The following is a 16843-nucleotide window of genomic DNA, read 5'->3' as shown; positions in this document are numbered from 1 at the left end:
CAATTATCTTTGACAAATCCTGAAGAGCAGGAGAGGCAGCAGAGATCGGGAAAACAACCTTAGCATTGCTCTTCCCAGTGCGCAATAGCAACCCTAACTTTAAGCAGTTCAGGCAGACTTTCTGAGGGGAAAGGGCACCTCCAAGGAGAAAGGGAAAGCACAAAACCATGCACTGAGCAGCAGGAGTGACCGAGAGGGACTGCCACGGGTCTTTAACGCCCTGTTAGCGGGCTGACAAAGCCATGGCACTCTGGTACTCTCAGCTCGTGATCTCCTCAGACAAAAACCAGTCCACACATACTTTGGGAGCCTGGGAACTCGGCACAGCCCTAACCAAGCAGCAGTTTTGGGCAGAAATGTAATGGGGTGCTCTCAGCAAGTTGCCCAAACCCAGGGTGAAGTTAAGTTTTGCAGCTCGGCCAGGATCTGGTTGTTCAGTGGAGGATGAGGTATGAGTACAGCCCATTCACTGGATTTATAAAGCACAAATTGTTTGGTTTTCAGTATGGCCCAAGGAAGCCAGGCCAGCAACAGTATGGGCCAAGTACTTCAGTTTAAATCCTGACGCTGACCGACTTAGTCATCCAGACTGACACTGAAAGATTACTCTGGATTAACCTTAAGTGTCTGAGGTCAAAATCAGCCATCCACAGTCCATAGGTGGCATGAACGGGAGAAGGGCAATGGATAGCTGGGACGTCAGTGGAGGATGGAGCTGCCAAACTGAAAATGTCACAAATATCATCTATAGCTGCAAAGGAATTCAAAGAGACTAACCGGGGAAACAAAGTAAGAGCTCCTACAGACCATTCCTGGCAGGTACCTGCAAACAACCCCACCGCCCCAGCCTAACTTGTCATGGGTCTGCTTCACCCACTGATGGCATTGTACCGTGCAAGTGAGAATAAGGCTGTGCGTTAATTTTTAGACCTCAGAAGCTGTGTCGTACCAAGAGACACCCTGAAGATAGCATGCTAAGCAACAGGCAGAGCTGGGACTAGCGTTCTCCCATTCCTGACAACCTCATGCCCAGTCGCTGCATCACTGCCCATATGGAAAAAAAAAAAAAACAACAACCAAGAACAAACTAACAAACTCAGCATCATTCGATTGGCAATTCAGTATTTGTGGCTCAACGGCACCTCATCAACTCTCACAGTCTGCACATTTCCTCAGAAAGAAGAGCCAGATTTCCAGCACTCCCTGGGCAAAGAGCTCTCAGATCGAGAGACTGAAAAGGCTTTGAAAGAAACCTTCCATCAGCAGCCTTCACAAATGTCAGCGATAGCTTCCTCCTCCCTGAGCTGCCTGGCTTGCAGTCCCTCCCCTGAGGCAGCAGCGAGCTCAGCCAAAAGCACCTGCCCAGCACCTTCCTTCAACTGTCATGAATTTATGGCAACAGCATTGAGCTGTTCTGACACGCAGCAATTAACTACCAAGGCTCCGGACCCGGGTCCTCTTCTTCATCCTTCTCTCCCTGTGCCTCAGCCACCCCTCTGGGTGGGACCATCACAAGCACTGCAGGGTGAGGAGCGTATTTGCAAGGCGAGACCCCTTCCCCTCGTCCAGCAGAGATGTGCTGCTCCTGAGCGCGGTGCTCCCACCCGGACTCTCCGTGGCACCCTGAGAAGAAGCCAGCAGCCTGGGGTGGGGAAGCTCGGCACGACGAAGTTTCTTTGGGCACTGGCCTAAGGAAGTTTGCCCGCAGGGGGGATGCTGACAGTCCAACTATCAGTGCCCAAAGTGGATGTTGTATCCAGCTCCCTCCTGTGTAACATGCTTGGTAGCTGGCCCAAACTGTATTCCTCCTCCAGCTCCAGCTGCCAGATTCCTCCCAAGGGAGACCTGATATTCCTATTGCATGGGAACTCCTGACACAGCTCGCTGAGCTGAACATGTTACTCTGCATCTATTCTAGGAAAACTGATAGCTGAGTTTTGAGCAGGTTTGCTAACTCGGGCCAGCCAGACCAACCTAAACGAACGCTTTTCCTGATCAAGACAAAGTCACAGTGTGAGGAAGCCAAAAGCAACTTTGCAGAGGTAGTCAAGGGTGAGCGTCCTCTGAAACAGGCTGGACAGTGATCATAATGAATGACCGCATATACAGCATCACCTTAGATCCCTAAAGATGGTACTGATTAGCCCCATCCAACCCAGCACTGCTTTAAATTACATACTAGTTTCAGTGAGAATAGCCATGCACATTGCTTCCATCCCGTACAAAGAATTTCTGCAATCCCAGGGAGTGAGAAGATGAAATAGGATGTGCCTCTACATGCAGTAGAAAGGAAGGAGTGAAAGAGTATGTGGGATGGTGCAGTTACAACCTTCACGGGACCTTGTTCTGGCTGAACAGCGTGTCAAGATCAGTGTCAAGCACCTATCGCTTGGACACTGACCAGAGCAGCTCCAAATGACTTGGAGGCAGACAGACCTGGAAAGATTTAACAAAAAATGAATAAAAGGAGACACGCAAGGAAAGAGAAAAAATGGTGGATAAATTAGTCAGAAAGGGATGGGTGACAGGGGAAGGGCTGGGGTGTTCAGGTAGGCTCGGGTGACTGCAGAAAAGGAAAATCTTCCTTAAAACGACGTGACCCTACAGGAAAGCAGAAGCAAACATTTGTTTTCTCAAGCAGCTGGGAATAAGTTAGACAGATGTAAACACTGCACGGCATCTGTGGGGAGCACCGGGGTTGAAAGACACAGCCTGCCTTTCAGCACGCTACCTGCAGCCCCCTGCTGCTCTGGCCTTGCCCTCGGCTCCTCACGCCCCTTCAGCTGTTTCTCCTCGGAGGGGTGATGCAGAACGTGCAAACCCACAGAAGACCAGACTGAAAACATGATCGATGACTTCAGCCAGAGGACACCAAACGACATTAGTGCAGAAGTCACCTCCTCTCAGTGGGACAGCCCTGATGCCAGCAAGGGAGCCCACCGAGAAACGTGGCTTTGGTTCCGCTCTCACTTCTCATTTCCGTGTGGAGACACAAAGTCCCAGAGGCTCAGATGAGCAAAGAAGGAAAAATAAAGTCCCCAGCAGAAAGCTGAGGTCTGTGGGATGTAGTAAACCCCAGACGGAGACTGGCCTGCAGTGAAGACTGACTCAGTTGGCCTACAACAGATGCCTCCCCTGCAGAGGAACAAAGCTGGCACAAAGAAGCCTGTCAGGCGCTGGTGACTGCACCTCACCTTGCAGCACAGAGCTGGCACTTCCCTGGGAAGTCTCCTGGTCAAATCAGGCCAAGAGACAGCTCCTGGCCATTTCTTAGTGGAGCTGTAATGGTCCGCTTCACCCCTAGGCCCTACCTGCTGCCCTGCAACTGCAGCAAGGACACTGACGGGGTTTTGTTCCCATCTGGTGTCCTGCAGTGGACCATCCACAACAAGTCAAAGGACACACTGGGGACTCATCCCTTCCCTAAAATGCGCTGATATGAGTCAATCTTGGGAATCAAATCTTCATAGCAAGCAATGTGTGGCTATGAGAAGAGAACCTGCCATGTGGCCATCACAGAGACAACTCAGTGGAATGTTTTCATTCCCTTCCTTTAACACTGAGAATTTTTAAATAACAAATAATTAATATATTATATGCTAACTAAATCCTACGGTCTTAAAACTTACAGAGAAGTGCTGAGAAAAAAACAGAGTGATCCCAGGACTAGACCTTTCTCAGAGGAAACATGGGAGTACATTGCAGAGGTGTCAGCACGGCTCTGTTTTGAATAGCGGGACTGTGGCTGCGAAGTCACTCTTTGTAATACTTCCCTTTAAGGCACTGCTTCAAAACAAGGTCTTCTTTCCCCATATGTGAGCACAAGGAAATTCCCCTCCCTACCAGAGACAGCTCCATCCCAGGCTTCAGCGAACCAGCACGATGCCGGATGGGGCCAGCGCGGGGCTGGAGGAGACAAGGGCAGCGCTGGATGGGGCCATCCTGGGCAGCAGGAGGCACTTTACCCTGATGAAGCCAGTGCTTGTCGCAGGATGAAGAAGCCACTAGACACTACGATACATCCCGGTGTGCTGCCGCCCCTCAGGACCTGCCTTCTGATAACAACGACTGGGAACACTGCTAAAATCTCCTAAGAGATCCAAGTTTCCTGTGGAAGGCCAAATGATGGGTGTGCATTTTCTCGCCTCCAAACCTCTCTGCAGCTTGTTTGCTCCTTCTCCGTGGCGTGGCAGGACCTCACTGCGCTTCCAGGGGCTGGCAGGCCACCAAGCCTGGCCCCCTACCACCACATTTGCTGTGCCTCCTGCATTGGGCATGGAGGACAACCTTGCTTCTGGGCTATGGGAGGGGGCAGGCAATGCTGAGAGATGTTCCCTAGTTGTTCCAGTCAAACCAAGCCATGCCTAGGGACTCATACTGGGACCAGAAGCAGATGCAATGGAGCACAGACCACCTCAGGCTTTCTACAGTCTGGTCCATACAGGTGTGACCCCTGGGTTTCCGCATCTCAGAAAGTGATGGCAGCACCAATGACTGCCTAATGCCAGAGGGGACGGGGATCACCTGTCAGAGCTGTGGGTGTCACCTCCCAGCTGGTGCTGCTGATGCCCTCCCTCAGTGGGAGCGCACAGGAGGCACAGATGTGCTTCCAGCCCCTGCCAGCACGCCCTTTGTTTGCTCTGCAAGCACTTCACTGACGTCCTTCCTGCTTCTCCCCACCAAGACGGTGGCTCTGTCTCTGCTGTTTAACCCTGTTTCGGACAGATGCCTTCCTGCACTCCTGCTCTGAGTTACAGCCTCTCTCCTAGCCCCGGCCTACCTGCGTGGCTAAAGGGTTCTCCCACTTCGTCAGAGATTTTCATTTTGGCCGGTGGATCCCCAGCATGTGCTGCCAGCTGTCCTACAGATGAACGTTTTTTTATTTTGGAAGAGTATCCCAAATGTCTCTCAGTTTCTTTCTGGTGTGGAAGGACGCGCAGGTGATCCCCAAGTCTCTGCGGAGGAAGTGCTCTCCTAGTCTTCCAAAGGGAGCTCACATCTCTCCCCCTCTTCGTTACTGAAATGGAAATATGTTTCCTGGTGATGACTCTGCAGTGATGATGCTGTAGGTTCAGAGGCCCACGAGCTGTTGTGTTCAGCTGTGGTTTCACCCTGCGGCTAGCACCTCTGCAGGTGCAAGTCCAGCTGTGAGACAGCGAGGACCAGCATGGGCATGAAGTGGAGGAGCCGTGAGATGGATCCAAAGAGACTAATGAGATAAGGAAGATCTGGGGACTACTATTTTGAGATTTATTTCCATCAGAACAGATCTGATAGCCCCATCAGGTCTATCTGTATCTGTGCTCCAGATCGCACAGGAATCTCTGACCAGCAAGTTCCAAGCAAAATTTAAAGAAAAAAGTCCTGCCTTGCACAACCAGGGATGCACCACTGACCAAATTTTACCATGCACAGGGACAAGAGGGCCAAAATGCTCTGTGCATGTGTCCCTGTGCAGGACTACCAGCAGTGTCAGACCCAGCCTCCCGGCACAGGAGCTCCCTTTGCTACCCACTGGACGACGGATGACCGAACCTGCTGAGCTCTTCGTCTTCACTGCGTGCTGAGGTGGTGGGAGGGAGCCTACACAGCATGAAACTCTCCCAGACCAAAGACCAGTCCAGGACCTAAGCAACACTTAAGTGCTATTTATGTCCCTCTAGCAGGCATAGGAGGAACAGAAATGTGTACAGGATTCTCATGGGAGTGACGGTCATCCCTGGTGAGTAGCCTGTGTTTATCTTCAGAGGAAGCTCCCCTTTGAGTTGCACCAGCACTGCTCTTGGCTTTCTCACTATGTACAGTTCTGCCGCTTTCCTCCTTTCTGCAGGCTGTGACAATGCCGAAGAAAAGAGCAAACGGGAGGCACAAAACCCAGTTTGCACTCAAGGAGCAACCTGCAGAGACAAGTGGTTCCCCTCCCATTCTGTGGCATCGCAGCGGGCTCCAGCAGGTACCGCTCGTCACCTTGCCCAGGAACATCATCAGGTCACACAGTGACAGAGCACGCTATTGTGCATCCTCCAACGCAGCTGGGTGAACACTGCGGAGACAGTCTGAACTGCCATTTTGCTTCTAACAAGCTTCTAACAGTGCAGACCTCAACTAACTTGTAGGTTATTTTTTTTGCCTTGATATCTCCCTTTCAGAAGGAGACACAGAATATGCTTTGAAAAGCACAGAGTCAAAACAGAGCTGTGTTTACACGAACATCCAACCTCCAGAGTCATCTCTGAAGGTATTTTTCATACCATAAAATACAGAAGCACAAGGAAGAAACAAACCCTCTGGGGTACTAGGTTAAAAAGGAACACATGCCTCCTGTTTGGCTGGTTTATTCTGGCTTCGTTCTGACATCAGTGTCGCAGACCCAGTGAAGCACAGTGGTGGATCTGACTCAGAAGATAAGCCCTTTGAAGAGTTTCACAACACCGATAAGAGCGGAGAGAGTAAGAGCCCTGCGAGTGCAGCCATAATAGATGGTAAGTGGATAGATGGGAACAACCAGAAGTGCTGGGCTGGACAGGGGTCGGACAGGTGGAATCGATAAGCAATCACCGCATGACGGATTAGTCTCATTTACAGTGGGTCCTTTCTGGTAGAAAAAGATGAACAAAGTTGTCTCGGTTTAAAAGCAGTAGGCAGCCTCCCGAGCAAGAGGAGCTGGTGGTGTTTTTAGAAGTCATCGTATATAAGTCGGGTTAGCAGAGAGTAAGTGAAGTAAAAGAAGCAGTTTGTATCCCCCAGAGATTTCCACTCCAAGTATGAAGCAGACACCACTCTCCTTAATATTTACAAACAAACAAACAAACCAAACAGAAATCATATAACCACACAAGACCTGTGCAGGTTAGGAGGGAGCTCAGGAGGTCTCTAATCCAAGCCCCTGCTCAGAGCAGGGCCAACGCTAAATGCAGACCACATTGCTCAGGGCTTTATCCAGACTGGTCTTGGGAACCTCCGAGGCTGGAGCTTCCACAACGCCTCTGGGCAGCCTCTTCCTACTCCTAAGTGTCCTCACAGTGAGAAATCCTTTCCTCATACCAAGTCTCTGCCTTCCCTGTTCCGATTTATGAGCACTGTCTCTCATCCTCCTGCCATGCACTGATGTACAGAGCCTGTCTCCCTCTTCTCAGCAAGTTCCTCACGGGTGCAGGGGGGCTGCACATTTATCAATGTCCAAAATATCCCACGTACAAAACCAGACACCACATTTTAGATGGAAAAGGGGGCGATCGCTTCCCTCTCTCCCTTACAGCCACACTTCCATGGCAGCTCCAAGCCTTCTTTGCACACCCCTGGCTCGCACGCAGCTGCTGCCACCCAGGACCCCCAGGACCTTTGCGGCACTTCTCCCAGCCAGCCCCAGGAAGGGTGCAGGAGTCGCTTTTTGCCCTCGCTGCATCTCTTGAGGCTCCTGTTGAGCCATTCCTACAACCTGCCTAGGCTCTTCTGAACGGCAGCCCCCCCAGTCAATATTTTTTTTCTCTGTTTCAAGCACACAGACTTCCTTGAGGACGCATCTACAGAGGTACTGTCCTTACTCCTTTCTCACAGCTTTAGATGAACAATGCAGAGAGCCATTTTCAAAAGAACAAGATGACTAATGAGGAGTGACGGTTCAGGAAAGGCGAGCAGTTCAGAGCCACGTAATTCTTGCCCCAGAGGAGCACAGCCTCTGCAGTAAGGTTCACCCATCCTTTCTTTCCGCTTCTGTTCTGAACAGAAGAAGTCATCCTCAGAAAAAAAAAAAAAAAGTTTCATACTGGCATTTTATAGCCAAAATTCCCGGCCTATTCTAAGAAAAATACTTGCTGAACAATATCTGGAAAAGTTTGCCCATCTTTGAAGCAAAGGCACTGGCAACTTTGCAATCTATTGTGCACGGTGATGCTTCACACAGTTCTGTGTAAAAAGAACTTCTCAGCACATCTCCAGACCCCAGGAGGTTTGCTGGATTTCGTAGGAAAATGTAAGTATATTCCTTCCCCCCGTGTTGTCATGCATCAAGAGAACAAAGAGGCTGATGTATTATGTTCTGGGGCACGTATCATCAACAGATTTGGAAGGTGGGAAGCAGATACAGAACCTCCTCTGTTTATCGTATCTGGGAAGAGAAGGCATCAGTTTGACTCGCACACTCCCACAGAAGTTTGTGGTGCAGGCAGCTAGGGGAAAATCCACACAGTACTTCTTTTTCTAATTGGAAGCGGAGGACAACGATGCCAGAGTCACCCCAACCTGGCGGCAGCCTACCCCTGGTCACCGCACATTTTGAACACACTGTCCTGGCAGGTGGCACCAGATGGCACTCTTACACAAAAGCTTCTTTTTCTCATGCTCTGTTTGCAGGCAGAAGTTGTATTTAAACTATAAGGAGGTACCACCTATATAGACAAGGGTTTTCCTGACTTCTGACTGCAGCCCCTGTTGCAACTAGGTCAAAGTGGGGATGCCGAGACATAGTATTTCCTCACAGGTAGGAGAATAAATGGTCCTGGCATACAGCACTTCTGTAGCAGCACAGCTGCATCCATGCAGGGCATATAAGGAAGGAGGGGAAACGCAAGGCTCCCTGCGATGGGTCTCGGAGCAGCTGAGGCCCTGCAGTCACCAGTGGGAGCTGCGAGCACACAGCCGGGCTCCGCTGCCTCCTGCAGTGCCCGGCCGCGGCCGGTCCCTGAGGCACAGCAGTATCCCGGAGAGCAGGAGCTGGTGAGATGTCTGAGGCATGGGACCGCCCGAATAATCTCTTTCCCAGAGCCAACGTGCCTCCACACACCAAGCACGGTGCACCCAGCATAAATGCAAATTCTCCATCTCTACTTTCTCCTCCACACCGGAGGCAGCGCAAAACAGTATCTTGGGTATCTTTGGGTATCTTGCATGAAGAAGTGGCTTTACCAGGCACTTAACAGCTACAGCCTTCCTCTCCCTGTCTCCTGCTCTGGTGTCGTGCTGCTGGCATCACTCCTGCTCCTGCCACAAGGACGGTGCTCGGAGGTGCCCACATTGCCACGCCGGGAGCACAGGAGGTGCTGGGGTGGGATGGGGGCACGGATGGGACGCTCGCCTACCTTTGGCTCAGCCACCTGTGAGGTGGGGCCCTCCTGCACCAGGGCAGAGGGGCAGGCAGGGTTTGCAGCACCAACGCTCCCTGAGAGCCCGGCTCGCGGTGCTGGGGCAGGACAGGAGCCCGTGCACGCAGAGGGAGCTGCCAGACGCGGGACTCGCCCGACTCCTCGGAGAGGCCGGGCAGCTTCCTCGGAGGTGAACAATGCCCCTTTGGTTTCTCGGGGCTGGCAGCACCCTTCCCTCCCGAGTCACTGCGCTCCGAGGTGGATGAGGGGAGGATGCTCCGTGCCCGGCCGCCACCCTGCGCGGGGGTTAGGGGCGCACGGGGGGGGGGGGGGAGCCCCAAGTCCCTGGGGTCCCGCTGCCACCCGGCCGTGCCCCCGCCGCTGTCCCACCGCACTGTGCTCCCATTGCAAAGGGAAAAAAAAAAAAAAAAATAAAAAAAGAAGCGAAGGCAAAGCAGCGGGGCGGGCACCTCGGGGTGCCGGGCAGGCATCGAGGGGCTGCCGCAGCGCGCACACACACACACACACACACCCCCGGGGTCGCCCCTTACCACATTGCTGAGGAAATCCGCCTCGCTGAAGTCGCCGAGGTCGAGGAAGCCGGGTCCGGCGGCGGGGAAGAGCCGCTCGGCGGGGAAGGGCTCCAGGATACTGTCCATGGTGCCCGGGGGCCGGGGGCTCGGCGCTCGCCGAGGGGGCTCCGCCGCTCCCCGCCGGCCGGGCTCACAGCGGCGGCTCGGTCCCGCCGCCCAGGCGCCGGCGGTCCATGGGGCGGCGGGGCCCGGGGCGGGCGGCGAGCCTCCTGCCGCCCAGGGGAGCGCCGAGCCGAGCCGAGCCGTGCCGGTGCCCCGCTCGGGGCAGCTGTCAGTGCCCCGCTGCGCAGGGGCCGGGCGGGCAGCGCCGGCGGCCGGCGGCGGCCCGCCCCCGCCCCGTGCTGGGGAAGCGGCGGGCGGGCCCTAGCGCGCCGACACCCCCTTCAGGCGGCCCGGAGGCGCCGGGGCTCCCCCCTCACGCCGTCCCCGCCCGGCCCCGTAGCCCCCCGGCACCCCTCGGTAGCCCCCCGGGGCAGAGCGGCGACCCCAGGCCGCGAGGCGCCGCGGGCAGGGCCCGGCTGAGGCAGCCCCCGGGCTGCTGTGTGATTAGGGAGTCGGGCACCGGTAAAGCGCTTCGGGCAGATTAGGTGGCCTCAGGTAAATGGGATTATGGATCCCCGTCCCCTCTGAGCCTTGCTCCCACCACCGGCGGGAAAACCACTTATAGCGATCCCGCCGAAGGAGCCCCGGTGCTGCCTCAGTGTGTCCCGGCTCCATGGCTCTGCGGAGAACAGGCCGGCGTCCCAAGGCCAGACCCACATTTGAAAATCCCCCGGCCAAGGCCTGGGGTTCCTTCTGCACGGCCACCACAGGCTCGTGCTCCGTGCTCCCCGCGGGTCCCAGCACTGACAGCACAACCCCGGCACTCCTGGGCTGCTCCTCGCGCAACCGGCCGCACGCTGCCTCCTGCACACAAAAGCCTTTATGCTTGCACACACAATGGGCTCTTTCAGTCACATTTACTTTTACCTCATGTTTCAGTCAAGTGTAAAGAGCCTTTGGGTGAAAGGGTCAAAGACATAAATTCAGCCAAGATGGAGTCGCGCTGCTGTTCCCGCAAAGTCTTTTAATTTCTTACTTATGCGAGGGAGGAACGGCATTTGGAAATCATCGTCTAAACAGGTGAGATGCTCGCTGTTCCCACAGAGTGGCATTTGTATCCCGTGGTGGTGGTAACAAACTGGGAACAAACCATGGGCTGCGGCACAGGGCCACCTCAGAGCTCTCCCACCGAGGACGAGCACCTCTCCGGGCTGCCCCGTCCCCGCAGGGTGAACCCCACACGGGTGCACACTCCCTGCGCATGGAGACGAGGGCTGTGCTTGCTCCTTAACAGTACAGGAATGGTAAAATCCGTGGCCAAACACGGATGTTTGGTTCCACGCCTCGCCCACACGAGCGCAAGGCAGCCTCCTCTCGGGACACGCGCTGTGTTTGCCCTCGGCGCGAGGCCGGCAGGACGAGGTGCTGTGAGCTGCGGCTGCTGCGTGCGCAGCACGGGCAGGCCCAAAGGTCAAGCAAAGAAAACCTCGCTCGTTTGTCAGCGCCCGAAGGGAAAAACGCTTTGACGCATTCGGACAGGAATTGTAAGGTCTGTTCTGAAGATTAAAAGATCTCTAAACACCGAAATTGGGCAGTGCAAACGTCACCTCCCTGAGTGTTGCTGTTGATCCTCGGGAGCCAAAAGCGCGGCTGTGAAAAAGACAAGTGGCACGCTGGGGTATAAATGTAGGGATCCTCCTGCAAAACCTTTAACACGTCCCCTTCTGCTCTGCTGAGGACCGGTGTGGAATAGCCAAAATGCCATACCCATCGGGGGTGCCACACCTGGAGCAAGATGGGGATATCAGGGCAGAGGCCAGAGGAGGGCAGAGAGAATGACAGGCAGTGGAGAAAAAGGGGCCCTAAAAATGGACGGAGGGAATTGGGCTGCTTTGGCGTAGGAGGAAAGCTCCTGTGCCTGCAGTCTGCAGGCACTCGGACAGCTGCGGGAGGCAGGAGGACCATCGTCTCTCTCTATCACCACGCTGGGGGGCTGAGCGGTAACAGACCCACTCCTTAGTAAGAAAACTTTAGATCAGGTCCCAGAAAAACTGACACAAAGGTACTACGAGGTGTCTGGGAAGCGGCAATGTCTCCCTCACCGGAGCATCTTTACAAGCAAGTCCTGCAGACTTCTCTTGGGACACATATAAGGCTGATCTGGAGCCAGCCTTTGGGTAGGGGCGGCACCACGTGATGGCTCAAATTCCTTTTCAGCTCTATTGTCTCTGATCTTATATTTAGATTTATTTGCAATCTGATTGCAGCACAGGACTGAAACAGCAGCTGAGTGTGCTGAGACTGATCAAGTCTCAAACCGACAGCAGATAAGCCTTCCTGGCCGTGCAGCGTTTGATGCTGCGGATGCACATGGATGCCCAAGATCATTTTATCATTGCTGATAAGGGAATACTCAGCCCCGTTCTCATGACAAAAGCATCCAGCTCTCTCTTACTCTGCTCTGCCCTGTCTTGTTGCCTCTGCACACCTTCACGGCTGTGGGGAGAGTGTGGGTAGTGCAAGTCCCTTGTTGCACGAGGCAAGGGGACCGGGCTCTGGGCTGGGACACGTGTGCAGCAATCCAGGGCACCGTGCAGCCTGCAAAGCTGGAGCTTTTGTTTCCCCCGGAGCGAGCCAGGAGGTTTCACAAACTCGTAGATGAGTGTTTCTTGAGGAATGTGGGGCGAACTGCATACGTCAGTGGTTTTTGGTTTGCTGCATGCGCACCGCTGTGCTACAGGAGGGATCCTCTGGCCGGGGTTCTCGTGGAGAACATGGTGAGGATGGAAACAGGACCTGGCCTCGTCCACGGAAGAGGCACGGCAGTCCCCAGGCGGTCCCTTGGGACGGTGTGTGAGGACACGAGTAGTTCTAGACCCAGCTCTCAGGCTGTGACTTCATGTAGTTTTTGTGGGAACAATTCAAAACCTGTGAAAAAGTGTCGGCAGGGGGTGAGGAGTCTAGAAGAATCATCTTCTAGCATGAGGCAACTTTCGAGGAAGGACTTGCAGATGCCAGAGTCGCTCTCTGCCCTGTGTTCAACAGCCCCGCCTCATCCGGGAAATCCGGCTCCGTTTTGATTTCCTTCCAGCGGTGTGTTTAGACACTTTTCCCTCCAGCTGCTCCCTATTCCCTGCCTCCCAGGCAGGTACCGGAGCACCTGCTCCTGCTGCCAGCAGGGAGGAAATCACACCTAGCTCCGCTATTTTCCACCCCGGGGGGAGACCCGTGAAATTGTGAACCTGCTGCCGCTGTGCCGAGAGGGAGCAGGTCGCGTCGCTCGCCTTGCCTTGCGTGCAGCTGCACAGAGCGGGTGCTGCACCAAAGCGAAGCTCTGCCTGCGAGCAGACACATTTCACGGGGAACTGCTGAGCCCAGCTAGGTGCAAGACGTGCCGGAGCACTCGAGCGAGGCGCAAACACACGCATGCGCGCGTGTGTGAAGGGAACGTACAGCACAGCTCGTGCTTTCTTTCCCCCCTCGCCTGGGAAGTGCAGGGGAAAGTGAAGAGCGTATTAATTGCATGTTTGCATATGGCAGGGATCCATGAATGCTGTGGTTTCAGTGAGCACCCTGGTGCTATGTGGGGAATGAAAGGGAAGCCGCAGAGCTCGGTGCCGCAATTATTATTCTTCCTGGGGTGAACTTTGGGCTCTCGGAGAGGTCCCCATCAGTCTTCTGGGCCAGCAGGCAAGGAAGCAGGGAGTCCAAGACCTGGGGAAAGGAAAGCCTTGAACATGAGACCAGAGAGCCCAGGCTTGCTCCAGCACAGAGCCCCTCAGCCCCTCATGAAGGCAGCTGAGCTGCCGGTGGCAGGATCAGGCAGGCCAGAAAGCAAAGCCCCCAGATGGTTAAGGGGTGAATAGCGGAGGGTGGGGACTGAAAACTTGCTACTTTGGAGGTAATCGATGAAGGGGAGGAATTGGTTTGTACCTCCTTCAGTTCTCCATGGTGGAGTAAGAGCAGCCCTCTGCCTCACCTGGTCTGTAGCTCAGCTTTCCCGTTTCATTGCTGGAGCACCACACAACTTTCAGGGTGACAACTGAGGGAAGGGTAACTTTGGCGTGTGGGCATCTCCTCCAGCAGTCTGCTGGCAGCCGAAGGCAAAACCCGTTATCAGAATGCTCTAAATAACCTCCCTTCAGGAAATTTGGGTGCGTGAGAAACTCAGGACAGCAGAAGAGGATCCGGCCAGCAGAGCGGGCACGCAGGGGTCTGCAGGAGCGGGGGGCCAGGGGTTAACAGCGAGGTCTGGATCCACAGGCAGCACTGCAGAGGAGAAAAGCACAAACCAGCAATTCGGGCATGTCTCACCCCAGTTCAAATGACATTGTTTTAGTCCTGTCTGCCTCGCCCCTCGCTGGTAATTACAGACTTTCACTAACGGGGGAACGAGAGACATGGTGGAGGAAACCTTCATTACAGGCTTATCTCCCAGAGCAAAAGCAAGCCCAGAGTAATGTCTGGGGCACGATGCCAGGATCAGCCACCAAAGCAGAATGCTTACATTTAGCACAAAAATAAAAGGGGGAGAAGTGTTAAGTGATTTGGGAAGATTAGAAGCCCACTGTGCTGGCTGCTGCACAGCGCCAGGCGCGGGGAGCGCTTTGGCGAAACTGGCGAGCCACCCTCGTTTTAAGCACTGTGGCTTGCATCTGATGTTCTTCCTTCCTTCCTACTTCGCTTGTGTCCCCGGCTGCCTGTGCGTGTCCCTTTGTCACCCCTGGCAATCACCAGCGGGCGAGGAAGGGATGGGGCCCCTAGGGATGGCTCTCCTCGGGAGGGGCAGGCCAGTTGATGGCATCCGTGGCCGAGCCCCCTCCCTTTGCACACCTAAGCTGTGGTTAGGACACGTGCAGAAGAGCAGGCTTCCAGAATCCAGAGATGAGGGCTCCTTCTCACTTTGTCTTCCCTGTACCACAGGCAGCTCTGCTAGGAAGGCATTTACTCCTGCGCAGGACATCCCTTCTGCCACGGCGCACGGCTGTGCCCATTGCTGTGGCGCAGCTCTCCGCGGGGGGCTGACACCTTCTGTGGCAAATGCAGTCTCCTTCCTGCTGCTTTCCTCCTCCTCCTCCCTTGTACTTGCTGTCAGTGAGGGACACGGATGCAAACAAAGTTCCTGTCCTCGCCCCTGGGCATCCACACGTGAGCTTGTGGCTGCGCGTGGTGGCATGCTGGCCTCAGTGTGCATGGGAGGGCTGGTTTCGGTAGCAGGAGTTTACCTGAAGAGCCTCTGTTCCTGGTGGTGACACCTCGTTCTGGCCAGGCCTGGGGCTTGTGTCAGCAAGGTCCTATAAACTGAGAGCCCCGTCCCACACGGCTAAAGGCAGGGACGAGGGAGGAAGGGGAGAAGAAAAGCCTTCAATCAGATTGCTGCTCAGATGCGTCTGGGGACCTGGCTGGATTTTAATTGTTCTTTCCCACTCGGTGAGTGAGCACAGGAAAAGATTTACCTTCTGGCCTTCCCACTTGGGCATGTTGACATTTCCAGGCGGCACTTTTCCTCTGATGGAGAGCTTTGACGTCAGGTGGGCTGATTACAGCCTGCGGTGCCTCTGACTCATTTGGCGACGGCCTGCGCAAGGGGATTTGTAACGTGCCTCTCCGCTCTCTATCGCTCGTTACGGCTGGCTTTAAATAAATAACGCTGAGCTCCACTCACAACTTGAGGGAAGACGCGCTCTGCTCAGCCCCAGACGCGCATTGCCATGGCGACAGATGCGGGCGGGCGCGCAGAAATGTCGCTGGGAGCAGCCAGCTCCCCTGCCCCTCTCCGCGCTGGCCTCGCCTCCAAAAAGCCCGAATGCGATGCACAAGCACACCCAAGGGCAGCTGCGCCGGCAAAGGCAGAGAAACGAGAGGTTCGGGGCCAGGTGGCGAACAGGGATAACGGCATCCACAGATCTTTTGCCTTCTCTGGGAGTCGCGGGACATCCAGTGCATTTCCTAAGGGGTGAGCACATGGAGGCCTGGCAGTGTGGGAGCTCCTCACCTTCCCCGCTCTTCCCTTAGGCCACTTCTGATGGTTGCAGAGACCCGGCTGAAGGTGCGCTCCCAGCCACGACGCAGGCAGATGCACGAAATCCCCGCTCACCGTTTTCAACACTGTTATTTTCAGACCACCCCCACGGCCTGGGCCGTGAATGGCAGATCTCGCTTTGGGGCGCAGTGCAGCGGGAAGGCTTTCGGTCAGCCTTGCCCCCGCCAAGGCGTAGTCACGCCAGGGCTGCAGGTTCCAGCTGGGGCAGTCATTTCGACTCCGGAGCAGCAATTGCAGGGGGAGCAGCCAGGAGCAAACCAGAGCAGCAGAGGCTTGTGCCCCACTGGAAACTTCGGAAGGGGCAGAAAACAACTCAAGCCAAAAATCCAGTCCTCCAGCATAGATCAGTAGACCCGAGGAATGTTTTCTAGGTTAATCCTCATTTTGCAGGTTTAATGCTTCCCCAGCTGGGGTGCTGAGTCTGTGTTCTGCCACAGCCGATTTGAAAGTAACCTTACCTCCTACAGTCACTGTACCATGCCACACTGGGGAAGTTAATAGCACAAGAAGGGGCTGAACATGTGAAATGTTTTTTATGACTGCATAGATTGAACCACATTTCCATGACAAATCACTGAAATTTGAGAAATCTAATTTACAACACAAATTCCTTTCTTTTGTGTGTCTTTCCCAACTCAAATTCAAGTCAGAAACTCTCTGGGTTCTGCTGCAACTCTCCTCTAGCAAATCTGTGGGTGTAAGAAAGATGAAAAACAATTGCATGAGGTCTCCAGGGCTGGTCCACAATGACTCCAAACCCTAAATTGCTCATCCCTGGAGCGTGGTTTACGACTGCAACGGATCCTGGCGGAGCTATGTAACCAGCACTTAAATAAAGGGGAGGCAGCGAGCCCTCCTGCATCAGTGGCATTTGTTCTGGGAAGGGCTGACCCAGGGACGGCCACAGCAAGAAGGTACTGAAACCCACTGTCTCCTCCTAGAAACAGAATTGAAGGTCACAAAGTAAAGACCCCTGCAGCCGCTGCTGGCCTCCGATTAAAAATAAATCCCTTTCATGGCCAGACAGTGGTTTGGGAAGGGGAAGTGCTGAACTGTGGTGAAAGCTTGGAGAGCTGGTGGCAGGG

General features: G+C 54.6%; 1 protein-coding gene and 1 long non-coding RNA gene across 4 annotated transcripts in view; both read right to left on the bottom strand.

Annotated features, from left to right (window-relative positions):
* The window catches only part of CREB3L1 (cAMP responsive element binding protein 3 like 1), a 45133-nt gene extending 35120 nt beyond the window's left edge, over positions 1 to 10013 (bottom strand). The window contains exon 1 of one of the 3 annotated variants that reach the window (XM_048065190.2): positions 9632 to 10013. In XM_048065190.2, the coding sequence (XP_047921147.1) occupies positions 9632 to 9739 (108 nt within the window). In that variant the 5' untranslated portion in view covers positions 9740 to 10013. The remainder of the gene's footprint in view (positions 1 to 9631) is intronic. The other 2 variants (XM_048065189.2, XM_048065188.2) reach the window with 2 other exon arrangements.
* A 3282-nt stretch (positions 10014 to 13295) lies between these two features.
* LOC106043456 (uncharacterized) lies at positions 13296 to 15477 on the bottom strand. Its single transcript, XR_001211691.3, has 4 exons — positions 15172 to 15477; positions 14941 to 15038; positions 13695 to 13984; positions 13296 to 13429 (listed from the first exon to the last, which is right to left on the bottom strand). It is a non-coding gene; the product is annotated as an uncharacterized lncRNA (long non-coding RNA).
* Positions 15478 to 16843: the final 1366 nt, after the last annotated feature.

The sequence above is a fragment of the Anser cygnoides genome, chromosome 5, assembly GCF_040182565.1.
Source record: "Anser cygnoides isolate HZ-2024a breed goose chromosome 5, Taihu_goose_T2T_genome, whole genome shotgun sequence".
NCBI classification, from domain to species: domain Eukaryota; kingdom Metazoa; phylum Chordata; class Aves; order Anseriformes; family Anatidae; genus Anser; species Anser cygnoides.
Note: the sequence above shows the minus strand (reverse complement) of the source record. Positions and strands in the feature narration are given on the sequence as shown.